At 46.5% G+C, this 14,380-nt stretch overlaps 1 protein-coding gene across 2 annotated transcripts in view; it reads right to left on the bottom strand.

Annotated features, from left to right (window-relative positions):
• LOC140389936 (ubl carboxyl-terminal hydrolase 18-like) overlaps nt 1–14,380 on the bottom strand; it is a 112,863-nt gene that overhangs the window by 30,780 nt on the left and 67,703 nt on the right. For both annotated transcript variants that reach the window (XM_072474596.1, XM_072474595.1), the window contains 3 exons: nt 12,137–12,283; nt 2,800–2,895; nt 2,434–2,592 (listed from right to left, as the gene is read on the bottom strand). In XM_072474596.1, the coding sequence (XP_072330697.1) occupies nt 2,434–2,592; nt 2,800–2,895; nt 12,137–12,283 (402 nt within the window). The remainder of the gene's footprint in view (nt 1–2,433; nt 2,593–2,799; nt 2,896–12,136; nt 12,284–14,380) is intronic.

Here is a 14,380-nt window from a genome sequence, read left to right as displayed (position 1 = left end):
GTGCTGACATGAAGATATTGGCCAAGTTGCTGGCAAGGCAACTGAATAGGGTGTGTGCTGGAGATGGTATCAGAAGATCAGACGGGGTTCTTGAAGGGGCAGCTGCTGTCGAGTAAAATTAGGAGGCTATTTAATGTGGTCATGATCCGCTTGGGTAGCAGGGTGTCGGAGGTGATAGTGTCAATAGATGTGGAGAAGGCCTTTGACTGAATTGAGTGGCGGTATTTGTTCAAAACCTTGCGGACTTTTTGATTTGGATTGATATTTGTGGCATGGATACGCTTACTCTACCCATCCCCACACAGCGAGTGTGCAAACAAATAGAATGGATTCTAAGTTCTTTAGGCTGTACGGGGGAACGAGGCAGGGGTGCCCTTTGTCACCACTATTGTTTGCATTGGCCATAGAGCCTTTGGCGATTGCGCTCTGAGTGGCGGAGTATTGTGAGAGGGGTAAGGAGCATTGGGTGTCATTGTGTGTCAATGACTTATTGCTGTATGTGGCGGACCCATTGAAGAGTATGGGATAAATTATGAACGTGTAGGAGAAATTTGGGGCCTCCTCTGGGTAAAAATTTAATTTGGGAAAAAGTGAGGTCTTCCAGTGAATGACTTGGGGAAGTGTACGAATCTTGGGCCATTTGGAGAAGCTGTTAGCAACAGATGTGTGTGGGGAAGGGAAGACTGGGAATATTTATGGGTGGTTGGGAAAGAAAGAGATAGCGTGAGTGGAAAGAATCAAGGGCAGGTGGGAAGGAGAGCTGGGTACCGGGCTAGAGTGGGGGATATGGAGTGAAATACTGCGCCGGGTTAATACGACGTCCTCATGTGCAAGGCTGGGTCTCATTCAATTCAAGGTGGTGCATAGGGTACATTTGATGAGGGTCCGGATGAGGGGGCTCTTCCGTGGGGTGGAGGATCGCTGTGAGAAGTGTGGGCGGAGGCCGGTGAACCACGCCCATGTGTTCTGGGGTGGGGGGGGGGGTGAGAAACTGGAGGGCTTTTGAGAGAAATAAGCATTGTGGAAAGCATTGGGGATGAGGACAACATTTTGAATTTAATGCTGTGGGGGAATGGAGCATTAGGTTAGATCAACAAGTTGATGGATTTGTGGAACTTAGAGTGGAAGCAGTTATGTGTGGCAGGGATTGGAAGAGCTGGGTTTATGGAAAGTGAAGAAAGCATTTTTGATACATACCGGTGTATTTTCTGAAGCAAGAGAAAATGGAAATATTGTGAGGTGGATGTAAGTGATTTTACTGGTGAGTAGGATATGAGGCTTTAATTGTAGCTGTGGTTTGAATACAATACCATGAGTGCAAATGGACCAATTCAGCTTGAGGGTGGCTGGGGAAGGAATAGACTCAGTGCCAGAGAGTAGAGGTTTTTAGTGGACGTTTAAGATGTTTTACCAGAGGAAATTGTGACTAATCCAGGATTTTATATTGTCAAAATCTAAGGATGAATTCAGTCAAGGGGTCGAGAAGTAATGGAGGGCTATAATTGAGCTCAGTCAGTGTAAATGACAAAGTTTAACCCATGCTTTTGGATATATCACAGTGATAAGTTAAAGGAGGGATTAAAATTAGATTCTTGGAGACTTTGGAGGTCATTGCAAAAGGTAGAGAAGGAAAGTCATTGCTGGAAAGTTGGGCTTGAATTTTACCATTCCTAAGGCGATGGCCTGGAAGGCAGAAGGCCCTATCATATGTTGGGGGAAGGAGAGCCCAATGTCTTCCAGTTGTCATGGTATGTCACCAGGGCAGGAATCTCTGTACCATTGCTCCTCACGAGGCAACCAATTGAGTCACTTAAGTGCCCAATTAATTGCCATGCCATTTTGTCCACATTGTGTCAGATCGCACCACATTGAGAGAAAGCCAGGTAAACTGTGGCAACCTCGCAGGAAGTTCCCAGAGTGGGGCTGGTGGGGGTCAAGAGTGCAGATTAGGACTCCTTTATGACTGCTTCATTTCCCACAGAAGAGTTGCCCTGGAGGCATGGCCTCCCCCACAGCTACAGTCCCACCTCTTGAAGTTAACCTTGCCCCACTGATTGCTGGGGCCTGCCTGGCTCTTGAAAATAAATGTAACTTGTTGTTGAGAATGCCTCATTCCTCCTGCAGCATCAGCAATGGGCATGTGTATGATGGGTCTACAGACGCTGCAATGCTGCTGTCTCTGAGTGGGCCGGTAGCTCTGGGAAGTGGGTCACCATTCTCAGACAGTTCCCGATCTTGGCAACAGCGCTTCAATGACCACCGTTGATGAAAAGTAAGTTGGATCCAGCTTGTCCTCCCTGCAACGGGACTTCTTAACTGGAAAAAATTCAGCCCATTGACCATATTTGGGTAGCTAAGGATGGAACGGCAGTCACTCAGAGCTGGACACTGGAAGAAAAGCAGTGGAAAACTCACTTCTGCATAATAACGCACCTTTTGGCTGTGAGCTTCGTCAATGAAACGTTCAAGATCTAAGTCTTCTTGAAACCCCATTAAATCATAGTTTTTGACAACTGTCCCCAAGCTTGGATCCAAGTCAAAGCGTTTCAGTTGCAGGCACAGTATTTGTGGACAAGAAAGCAATCTGTAATACTGTGAAAGAAGAAGTAGTTAGCAGATAATAAAAAAAGTACCATTTAAAGAATTTTCATGCTGTACTGAATATCATAGAATTAAAACAAACATACTAATACCACATCTTGTTCTAAGTTATATGGCACATTATTGCAAATACCATATTAACTGTTTGACACAGGAATGATAAATTTCCCAAATCTGATTTGGTCAGTCAGCATCTACCTGTATTGTTGCTGTCTTTTCCCCACAATTGTCACAGTGGCACTTGTTATCATCATCTAAGAGTTGGTAATCAAAGAAGTCACGCAGGGAATTTGTCTGGATAAATATAAACATTTTCAATGTTAAAACAGAAAAAATAATATTGTGTACTTATTTTGGGTGGGAATTAAAAAAACCTAGGACGGCATTTAACAAGCCCGTTATAGCTGTGGGCGCGAACCCCGTAATGGTCTTAAAATGTCACAAGAGGCCAAAAAATGAGATTTGCACTGGCGAGATTTCTAATCATGATGTTCCCGAGCCCTCCCCGATGACACAATCAGGTTCATACCCAAGAAGGGCGCAAACGTGATTTGCATAAATTTGAACACATTTAATGTTCAAGGCTAATATCACACCTTCACGGTAGCACAGTGGTTAGCACTGCTGTCTCACAGCTCCAGGGATTCGGGTTCAATTCCGGCCTCGGGTGACTGTCTGTGTGGAGTTTGCACTTTCACCCCGCATCTGCGTGTGTTTCCTCCGGGTGCTCCGCTTTCCTCCCACAGTCCAAAGATGTGCAGATTAGGTGGATTGGCCATGATAAATTGCCCCTTAATGTCCAAAAGGTTAGGTGGTATTACTGAGTTACGGGGATGGGGTGGAGGTGTGGGCTTAAGTAGGGTGCTCTTTCCAAGGGCCGGTGCAGACTCAATGGGCCGAATGGTCTCCTTCTGCACGGTAGGGATTCTATGATCTTCAGACCTCATTGTAACTTCCCACCCACCAGGCGTGATGTCACATGGGCACGAATTACGACTGTTTTAAAAAAATAAGAGCCAGGTACCATGACCTCTAAAAGGGAGGAAGGAGGTGAGCACCACTGTCTCCACCTCGTACTAATGAGTCCAAGGGGATAGGCCCTGCTGCCCAGCTCTGGGCGGGGTTTCAAGAGTGTTGGGGGACAGTATTGATGGCTTCTGGGATGGCAGCGTGGCTGGTGTGTGTTATCCTGAAGCCTGGCACCTGCTGCCTGTGTCATTTAAAATGTTTTTAAAGCACTGTGTCAGTCTACTGCCTGTGTTGTTAGTGAAGTTTAAAAATAAATGTTTTTATTAAAATTTTTCATTTTATATGATACAAAACAACAAGAAAAAACAAACACGTGACATTATTACAAATGTAAAGAACTGGAAGAGTTAATGTTATGTCCAAATCAACCACTAGAGGGAGCTAGATGTAGAACAATATAAGGCATCGATGCTTAGCCTTGTGGATGAGGTTGAGGAGAAAGCTAGAGGACAGACTGAAGGAAAAATAGTGTGAATGAGAGCAGATCATAGTTAATGTAACAGTGTAGAGATTAGTAGTAGATGAGTGTAGATTGTATGTTTGTTATTAACTGTTTGTTATATAGGAGTAAGTGTCGAATCCAATTAAGTAGTGTTAATAAATCTATAGCTTTGTTTGATATAAAAGCTATTTGTGGTCTTTGTGAACACTACGCCAATCATCCTAGAATTAGCAACACAAAGAACACCATAACACATACGTACTTAAAACAAATCCTCATACAACCTAAGTACTCCCCCCCCCCCCCCCTCCCTTTTCCCTCCTCTCCCCCTCAACAGCTGACGGTGACCAATTCCTTCAAATGAACAATAAACGCTGGCTACCTTCGGTAAAACTCCTTGCTTGCTCCCCTCGCGGTATACTTGACTTTTTTGAGCTATAGGTACTTCATCCAGCCACACCGAGGTACTGGGTGGAAATGGCAACCTCCACCCCAACAGTACTCGCCTCCGAGCAATCAGCAAGGTGAAGGCCAGGACATCGGCCCCTGTGCTCCTCTGCTGCCCTGACACCCCGAATATGGCCACTATAGGACAGGACTCAATTTTTAGAATCGTCGACATGGTGCTGAAGAAGGAGACCCAGAAATCCACAAGTTTGGGACAAGAACAGAACATGTGTGTGTGTGGTTAGCCGGATCTCCTGATCAGCATTCGTACATGTCGGGAAAATAAGTTTCGCAAAGTTGGCAACTTGAAGGTATCTAAACAAATCTGATCCCGAGAGCCCAAACTTTTCCTTCAATTCCTCTGGACTGGCAAACCGCCCCTCCAGGAACAGATCACCCACTCTTTCCAGCCCTTCCCTTCCCATCCCCGAACGTCATAGGATGCGATCCAATGGCCACACTGCATCAGAAAAGCAGCTCCGCGGCGCAGCATGGCCGATAAAAGCCTGGGATCTACCCGGCTCGCAACTCGATCTCGTGAGACATTGCGATGTAAATCCCTCCCATTGTGGGCGGGATCACCTTTTGGCAAATCTGCATATTAGAGCAAGACAGCTAGCCTCACTCTAGTGTGCAGTTTCCCAAGGTACCTGAGGCTTTGGGATTCATCCCCTTTGCCTCGGAGACCTCGGGAGAGTGCCGTTCAACACTGGTCCCCACCAAGGGGGACTAGATAGAACGGCACTTGTGGGGGTCTCCCAGGTGCTCGCTATGGGTCTTTGTTCACATTCGGTTGAATCGATCCCTTAAGAGTTTTACAGCATGGAAAGAGGCTCTTTGGCCCATCATACCTGCGCTGACCATCAAGCACCTAACTATTCGAATCCCATTTTCCAGCACTTGATCGGTAGCCTTGTATGCAATAGCATTTAAAGTGTTCATCTAAATACTTCTTAAATGTTGTGAGGGTTCCTACCTCTACCACCCTTTCAGGCAGTAAGTTCCAGATTCCCACCTCCCTCTGGATGAAAACGCTTTTCCTCACAACTCCTCTGAACCTCCTGCCCATCATCTTAAATCTATGTTCTCCACTCAGAGGAAAAGTACCTTCCTATCCACACTATCTATGTCCTTCATAATTTTATACACCTCAATCATGTCCCCTCCCTCGGCCTTCTCTGCTCCAGGGAAAACACCCCCACTAGCCAGTCTCTCTTGATATTTTAAACGATCCTGCTCAGGCAACATCCTGGTAAATCTACTCTGCACCCTCTCCAGTGCAATCGCTTCCTTTCTATAGTGTGGTGACCAGATCTGTACACAGTACTTCAACTGGGGCCTAAACAGTGTTTCATACAGCTCCAGCATAATCTCCCTGCTCTTGTATTCAATGCTTCAGTTAATTAAGGCAAGAATCCCATAGGCCTTCTTTTTTTTTAGAAAACATTTTATTGAGGCATTTATAATTTTAACATTTTAACATATTATCATACTAAACAGCAGAGCGGTCGAACACACGCAAAAACCCCATAGTAACATACCCAACCTTCCCCCCCCGCCCTAACTCCTAGCTACCCATATATTAGATTCCCTGCCCTTATTCTTCACTGCCATGCCTCCCCTTTCCCCCTCCACTATTCCCCCCCCCCCCACACTTTCTGGTGACGGTCAGTTTTCCTTAAAGAAGTCGATGAATGGCTGCCACCTCCGAGCGAGCCCCTGTATTGAACCCCTTAAGAACTTAATCTTTTCCAACCTGAGAAACCCTGCCATGTCATTGACCCACACCCTCGACTTTGGAGGCTCCGAGTCCCTGCACCTAGCAAAATCCGTCTCCGGGCCACCAGGGAGGCAAAGGCCAAAACGTCGTCGGCCTTTCTCCCCCCGCCCCCCCCCCCCCCCCCCGGGCTCCCGGATCTTCCGACACTCCAAATATTGCCACCTCTGGACTCGGAGTCACCCTCCCTTCCAGGACCTCTGACATGACCCCATACGCCTTCTTAACCAACTTGTATATCTGTCCTGCTGTCTTCAGAGATCTGTGAACATGCACACCAAGGTCCTTTTGATCCTCTATACTTCCTAGGATCTGACCATTCATTGTGTATTCCCTTACCTTGTTAGTCGTCCCAAAATGCATTACCTCACACTTTTCATGGTTAAATTCCATTTGCCACTCTTCTGCCCATCCAACCAGCCTGTCTATATCGTCCTGTAATCTGAGGCCATGCTCCACTCTATTTACCACACCACCAATTTCTGTGTCATCTGCGAATTTACTTATCATACCTCCTACATTCATATCCAGATCATTAATGTATACTACAAGGGACCGAGCACCGATCGCTGCAGAACACCACTGGACACACTCTTCCAGTCACAAAAACAACCTTGAAACATCACGCTCTGTCTCCTACCACAAAGTCAGATTTGGATCTAGTTTGCCAAATTGCCCTGGATTCTATGGGCTCTTACCTTCTTCATCAGACTCCCACGTGGGACCTTGTCAAAAGCCTTACTAAAACCCATGTAGACTACATCAACTGCACACCTAGTCACCTCCTCAAAAAATTCAATCAAGTTTGTAAGACTTGGGGCGGGATTCTCTAAAAATGGGGCTATGTCCCCACGCCGGCAGGAAAACCGGCAGCAACGACTCCGGCGTCAACGGTTAGGTTGCCGGTGGAGTCGTCCCCGCAGCTCCAGCCGGCGGGGAACGGCCCGCGCAAGTCTGCGCATGCGTGGAACGGCCGGCGTGATCTCGCGCATGCGCGGAAGGGCCGGTGTATTTCCGCGCATGCGCGGGGGTCCCCTTTTCCACGACGGCCCTCAGGCAATATGGCGGAGCCTAATAGGGGCACGGCGCGGAGTAAAGTCCCCTTTTCCTAGGACGGCCCCTGCACACTTACCTTCCAGGTCCCGCCATGAGTAAGGTGAGTAATCCACGCCGACGGGACTGGGCCAAACTCGTCGTCGGCACTTGGCCCATCGGGGCCATGGGCAGCCGCTATCAACGGCCCCCAAACGGCGCGGCGGGAATCCCGCAGGCGCCCGAAAAACGGCGCCGGAGAATGCGGACGCCGGCGTCGGGGCACCGGGTCGGAGAACCCCGGCCATGATCTCCCTTTGACAAAACCATTCTTCATTATCTTTGATTAATCCTTGCCTCTCCAAATGAAAATTAATTCTGTCGCTCAGAGTTTTTCCAGTACTTCCCCTACCACTGACGTTCGGCTCACTGGCCTGTAATTTCCTGGTTCATCCCGACTTCACTTCTTGAATAATGGCACAACATTAGCTGTCCTCCAATCCTCTGGCACCTCTCCTGTGACTAGAGAAGATTTGAAAATTTTTGTCAGAGCCGCTACAGTCTCCTTCCTTGCCTCCCACAACAACCAGGGATACATCACATCTGGCCCCAGGGATTTATCCATTTTTAGCCCCATTAAAACTTAATATCTCCTCCCTCTCAATATTAAGTCATTCAAGTAAATCACGATGCAGCTCCCTGATTTCTATACCTACATCATTCTTCTCTGGAGTGAACACAGATGCAAAGTACTCATTTAAAACCTCACCTATATCTTCCTTATCCAGACATAAATTGCCACGTTGGTCCCTAATGAACCCTACTCTTACCCCGGTCAACCTCCTGCCCTTAATATACTGAAAAAAAAACACCGTTGGATATTCCTTTATTTTACCCCCCAGATTCATTTTCCAAGTGACCTATGTTGACTTTGTCCTCTCTCTTCCTTTTCATATATTTGAAGAAGTTCTTATTGTCAGTTTTTATATTCCTCGCTAGTTTTTCCTCTTCATTTATTTTCTCTCTCTTTATTATCTTTTTAGTCTTCCTTTGCTGGATTCTGAATTGATCCCAGTCTTCGGTGTGTGTGATGAGACAGAAGGAGACGGGCCTATTGAGCTGTGTGAATGAGACCACGAAAGAGAAGTTAACATGGGGCTGTCCAGGTATCTTAAGTGTAAAGACCTAACAGCAATGAGATCTCGGGATGATGTAGCCTGAATTAGAAGGGTGGCGAATAGCCTTGCCTATCCCTGATGCAGAAAGTAATTTTGCCCTTGAACATTCCTATGACTCCAGCTCGTCAAAGTAATTGGCTCTCATGAGTCGGCCGGCGTGAGTCGTAAGGAGCAGTCAGTTGGCAAAAGTGGGTCCCGGGAAAAAATAAAGTTTGAAAAACACTGGTTTAGATCAAGCTATTTCTTAGTTTTTGGAAAAATCAATAATTGAAGAGAAGCTACAACACTGGCATCTAACCATCATTGTGGAAAATTGTACACAAAAAACAAGACAAATCCAACCCAGTCAATTACTGCCCCATCAGTCTACTCATGACATCAGTAAAGTGATGGGAGGGGTCAACAACAGTGCAATAAATCATCACTTACTTATTAATAATTTACTTGCTAATGTTCAGTTTGGGTTCCGCAAGTGTCACTCAGAACCTGACCTCATTACAGCCTTGGTTCAAACAGGGACAAAAGAGCTGAACTCAAGAAGTGAGGTGAGAATGATTGCCCCCGATATTAAAGCAGCATTTGACCAAGTGTGGCAACAAACGACCCGAGCAAAACTGAGGTCAATGGGGTGAAATCTCCGTTCCCACCGGCAGCGTACTCCCGCCCGCAGGTTTCTCGGCGGCTTGGGGTGGCTACAATGGGAAATCCTATTGGCCAGCGGCGGAACGAAGAATCCCGTTGCCAGAGACGGCTTGCTGCCGAGAAACACTCAGCTGGGGAGGGGGAGAATTCCCCCAATGTGAATCAGGGGAAAGCTCTCTGCTGGTTAGGGTCATTACCTGGCACAAAGGAAGATGGTTGTGGCTGTTGGAGTTCAGTCATCTTAACTCCAGGACACCTCTGTAGAGGTTCCTCTGGGTAGTGTCCCAGACCCAAACATCATTAGCTGCTTCACCAATCACCTGCCTTCCACTATAAGGTTAAAAATGGGGGTGTTCGCTGATGGTTGCACAATGTTCAGCACCATTTGCAACTCCTCAAATAAGAAGCAGTCCATGTTCATCATTGTATCGTTCATTATCAATATTCTGGAGGTAACCATTGCCAGAAACTGAACTGGACTAGCAATACAAATACTGTGGCAACAAGAGAAGGTCAGTGGCTACGAATCCCGCAGCGAGTAACTCACCTCCTGACTCCTCAAAGCTTGTCCATCACCTACAAGGTATAAGTGTGATGGAATACTCCCCATTTGTCTGGATGAGTGCAGCTCTAACAAAACTCAAGAAGCTCGACACTATCCAGGACAAAGTTGCCTGCTTGATTGGCACCCCTTCTACAAACATTCACTCCCTCTATCACTAACACACGGTAGCAACAATGTGCACCATCTATAAGATGCACTGCAGCAACTCACCAAGTCTCCTTAGACAGCACCTTTCAAACCCATAACTGCTACTACCTAGAAGGACAAGGGCAGTAGATACATGGAAACATCACCACTGGCAGTTACCCTTCAAGTCACTCACCATTCTGTCTTAGAAATATATTGTTGTTCCTTCACTGTCACTGGTCATAATCCTGGAACTCCCTCCCTAACAGCTCAGTGGGTGCACCTACACCACATGGTTTGCAACAGTTCAAAAACGCAGCTCACCACCAGCTGAATGGACTCATCAGCGATAGGCAGCATGGTTTAGTGAAGGGAGGTTGTGCCTCATGAACTTGATCGAGTTTTCTGAGGAGGTGACAAAGGTGATTGATGAGAGGAGGGCGGTGGATGTTGTTTCCATGGACTTCAGTAAAGCCTTTGACAAGGTGCCTCATGGCAGACTGGTGCGAAAAGGTGAAGTCACACAGGATCAGAGGTGAGGTGGCAAGATGGATACAGAACTGGCTTGGTCACAGAAGGCAGAGGGTAGCAGTAGAAAGGTGTTTTTCTGTGGCTAGTGGTGTTCCACAGGGATCTGTGCTGGGACCTTTGCTGTTTGTAGTATACATAAACGATTTGGAGGAAAATGTAGCTGGTCTGATTGGTAAGTTTGCGAATGACACCAAGGTTGGTGGAGATAGTGTTGAGGATTGTCAGAGGATAGGTTGGAGACTTGGGCAGAGAAATGGCAAATGGAGTTTAATCCAGACAAATGAAATGAAATGAAATGAAAATTGCTTATTGTCACGAGTAGGCTTCAATGAAGTTACTGTGAAAAGCCCCTAGTCACCACATTCCGGCGCCTGTTCGGGGAGGCTGGTATGGGAATCGAACCGTGCTGCTGGCCTGCCTTGGTCTGCTTTGAAAGCCAGCGATTTAGCCCAGTGTGCTAAATGTGAGGTAATGTATTTTGGTAGGCCTAACATAATGGGGAAATATACAGTAAATGGCAAAACTCTTAGAAATATAGAAAGTCAGAGAGATCTGGGCACACAGGTCCACAGATCTTTAAAAGTGGCAGCACAAGTGGATAAGGTAGTCAAGAAAGCATATGGAATGACAGGGCATCGAATATAAAAACTGGCAAGTCACCCTACAGTTGCATAGAACGTGGGTAAGGCCGCACTTGGAATATTGCGCACAATTCTGGTTGCCATACTACAAAAGGATGTGGAGGCGTTGGAGAGGGTGCAGAGGATATGTACCAGGATATTGTCTGGTCTGGATGATGTTAGCTATGTAGACAGGCTGTATAGACTCAGACTGTTTTCATTAGAACGATGGAGGTTGAAGGGTGACCTGATAGAGGTCGACAAGATTAAGAGAGGCATGGATAGAGTGGATGGACAGGCACTCTTTCCCAGGGTGGAGGAGTCAGTCACTAGGGGCATAGGTTTAAGGTCCGTGGGGCAAAGTTTAGAGAGGATGTGCGAGGCAGTTTTTTTTTTATACACAGAGGGTGGTGAGTGCCTGGAACGTGCTGACAGGGGAGGTTGTGGAAGCAGATACATTAATGGCGTTCAAAAGGCATCGTGACAAATACACGGATAGGATGGGGAGAGAGGGATGGGGCACTAGGAAGTGCTGAGGGTTTTGGCCAAGGGTGGTATCATGACCAGTACAGGCTTGGAGGGCCGAATGGCCTGTTCCTGTGTTGCATTGTTCTTTGTTCTCAAAGACAATTAGGGATGGGTATGAATGCTGGTCTAGTTAGCGAAATCCACATCCCTTGAATTAATAAAATGTAAAGAAGGCGTTCACATTTTGAGATAATTGGTTGTTTTGGCCTTATAGAGTTTAGCTTTGCAGAAAGTGTGCAAAAGTATACTTAGATCTGTGTAAGTACTGATTTTGAGGTCAATGTGATCATTCCTAACATCTAGATTTCAGAATTTATTGGAATTCAGCCACTGATAAATCTACCCCCCCACCCCATTTGTGACATGATGCTCGATTATTAAACAACTTCCTAAACTATCAAGGTTAGGCAAAGCCATTCTAAACTAAAGCAAGTCAGGACTGGGATTAGAATTTTGTTCCAGTTACCAAATCAAACCATGAAAGGGTTCTCTGTTAGACTCCACATACAACTCCATTAAGAGTAGTTTTATGAATGAAAATACTTCAGAGAATATTAAAGAATTAATACTGAAACATATAATCTCCGATCCAAATGGGATTTAAAAAATAACACTTACTATTGTCTCATAAGATTTCCCTGAAGTGTCACAAAGCGAAAGAGGAATAGTGAGCATGTATTCAACCTGCTTAAATTCATGTTTGCATTTTCGACAACTATTAAATTCCTCAATGGTTACCATATGAAGGTCATTAACAGCTTCGATCTGTAGAAAGATAAATATAAAACAAAGTAGTGTATTAATATACTTCAGTTTTCAATTCTCTCCCAGCACCATTGCAAACTTGCTGCCATGGCCTGGCATTTGCAGTCAGTGGCAAAGCGACGACAGTCACCATGGATCTTGAGGAAAGCTATGCGGAGAGATCCCGCAGTCTGTGTTGTCAGAACGTCAACTCTCTCGCAGTGCAACTACAATAGGAATTTCCACCATCGAGACACTGATGTCGCCAGGTTACCCCCACATCCAATCAGATGAACTGCGTCTTATAGACAGTAATTCAGGAAATGAAAAGCACTAAAACCAAATCACATTATTTTCTTTTATAGAGAGAAATTAAATATTGGGATTATACACATGGATTAACATTGAAGTTGAAATATCATGAATGTATTTTAATTATTGATGTTGATTATGTTAAAACATCTAATTTTCCAAAATCTAGGAACTAATCAGAATGGAAACACTTAGAACATTCCACAAACCTAAAATTAGTTTTTCAGGACCAGGTCAGTTGTTTAACAATAGCTAGTACTCAGGTTATCATTAAAAATCTAGGGCAGATCTTCTATTCAGTAGCGATGCTGGGGCGATTGGCATTGACTGTGAAGATGCAACCCTATCTTTATCGCCCCTGTTCTGGCTGCAGCAGCGATCCTTAGACACAGCCATGCAGAGGGCACTGACAAAGAGGACCAGTGGAGAGGCCACGTCCTTTTTCATGGCTTCAGCTGCCATGTTAAGTTAATTTTTTAAAGGTCTAACGGTTTTACTTGGGGGAGGGGGGGGGGGGGGTCTAGTGAAGATGGGTTGGGGAGGAGGGGTGCAGGTGGGGAGGGTGATGATCTACACCAGAAATCAACAGCAGCACAATATATGTAATAGGGCAAATACTGCCTAATAGGGTCATATAGGCCTATATCACTATTGAACACGGATGTAAAAGTCTTGGCTAAGTTGCTGGGGGAGAGGATGGAAGTGTGTCTCCCCGGGGTGGCGGCAGAAGATCAAACAGGCTACATGAAGGGCAGGCAGCACGCGAGTAATATAAGACGGCTGTTGAATGTGGTGATGAATCCGTCGGGGGCTCTGATACCGGAGGTGGTAGTGTCTATGGATGCGGAGAAGGCATTTGATCGGGTGGAGTGGCGGTACTTGTTCGAGGTTTCGGGAAGGTTTGGGTTTGGGCCGAGATTTGTGGCATGGGTACGGTTGCTGTATGTGGCACCAAGGGCGAGGGTGAGGATGAATGGTATGAGCTCACGAAGCTTTGACTTACACAGGGGTACGAGGCAGGGTGCCCGCTGTCACCGCTGCTGTTTGCACTGGCCATAGAGCCATTGCCGATGGCTCTCAGGGGATCGGCAGAGTGGCAAGGGATTATGAGGGGACTGACGGAGCATCGGGTGTCGCTCAATGCAGATGACCTCTTGCTGTAGCCATGATGTGGAGATGCCGGCGTTGGACTGGGGTGAGCACAGTACGAAGTCTTACAACACCAGGTTAAAGTCCAACAGGTTTGTTTCGATGTCACTAGCTTTCGGAGCGCTGCTCCTTCCTCAGGTGAATGAAGAGGTCTGTTCCAGAAACACATATATAGACAAATTCAAAGATGCCAAACAATGCTTGGAATGCGAGCATTAGCAGGTGATTAAATCTTTACAGATCCAGAGATGGGGTAACCCCAGGTTAAAGGGGTGTGAATTGTACCAAGCCAGGACAGTTAGTAGGATTTCGCAGGCCAGATGGTGGGGGATGAATGTAATGCGACATGAATCCCAGGTCCCGGTTGAGGCCGCACTCATGTGTGCGGAACTTGGCTATAAGTTTCTGCTCGGCGATTCTGCGTTGTCGCGGGTCCTGAAGGCCGCCTTGGAGAACGCTTACCCGGAGATCAGAGGCTGAATGCCCTTGACTGCTGAAGTGTTCCCCGACTGGAAGGGAACATTCCTGCCTGGTGATTGTTGCGCGATGTCCGTTCATTCGTTGTCGCAGCGTCTGCATGGTCTCGCCAACGTACCACGCTTCGGGACATCCTTTCCTGCAGCGTATGAGGTAGACAACGTTGGCCGAGTCGCACGA

The sequence above is a fragment of the Scyliorhinus torazame genome, chromosome 14, assembly GCF_047496885.1.
Source record: "Scyliorhinus torazame isolate Kashiwa2021f chromosome 14, sScyTor2.1, whole genome shotgun sequence".
NCBI lineage: Eukaryota > Metazoa > Chordata > Chondrichthyes > Carcharhiniformes > Scyliorhinidae > Scyliorhinus > Scyliorhinus torazame.
The sequence above is the reverse complement of the archived record's forward strand: the minus strand, read 5'-3'. Positions and strand labels throughout refer to the sequence as shown.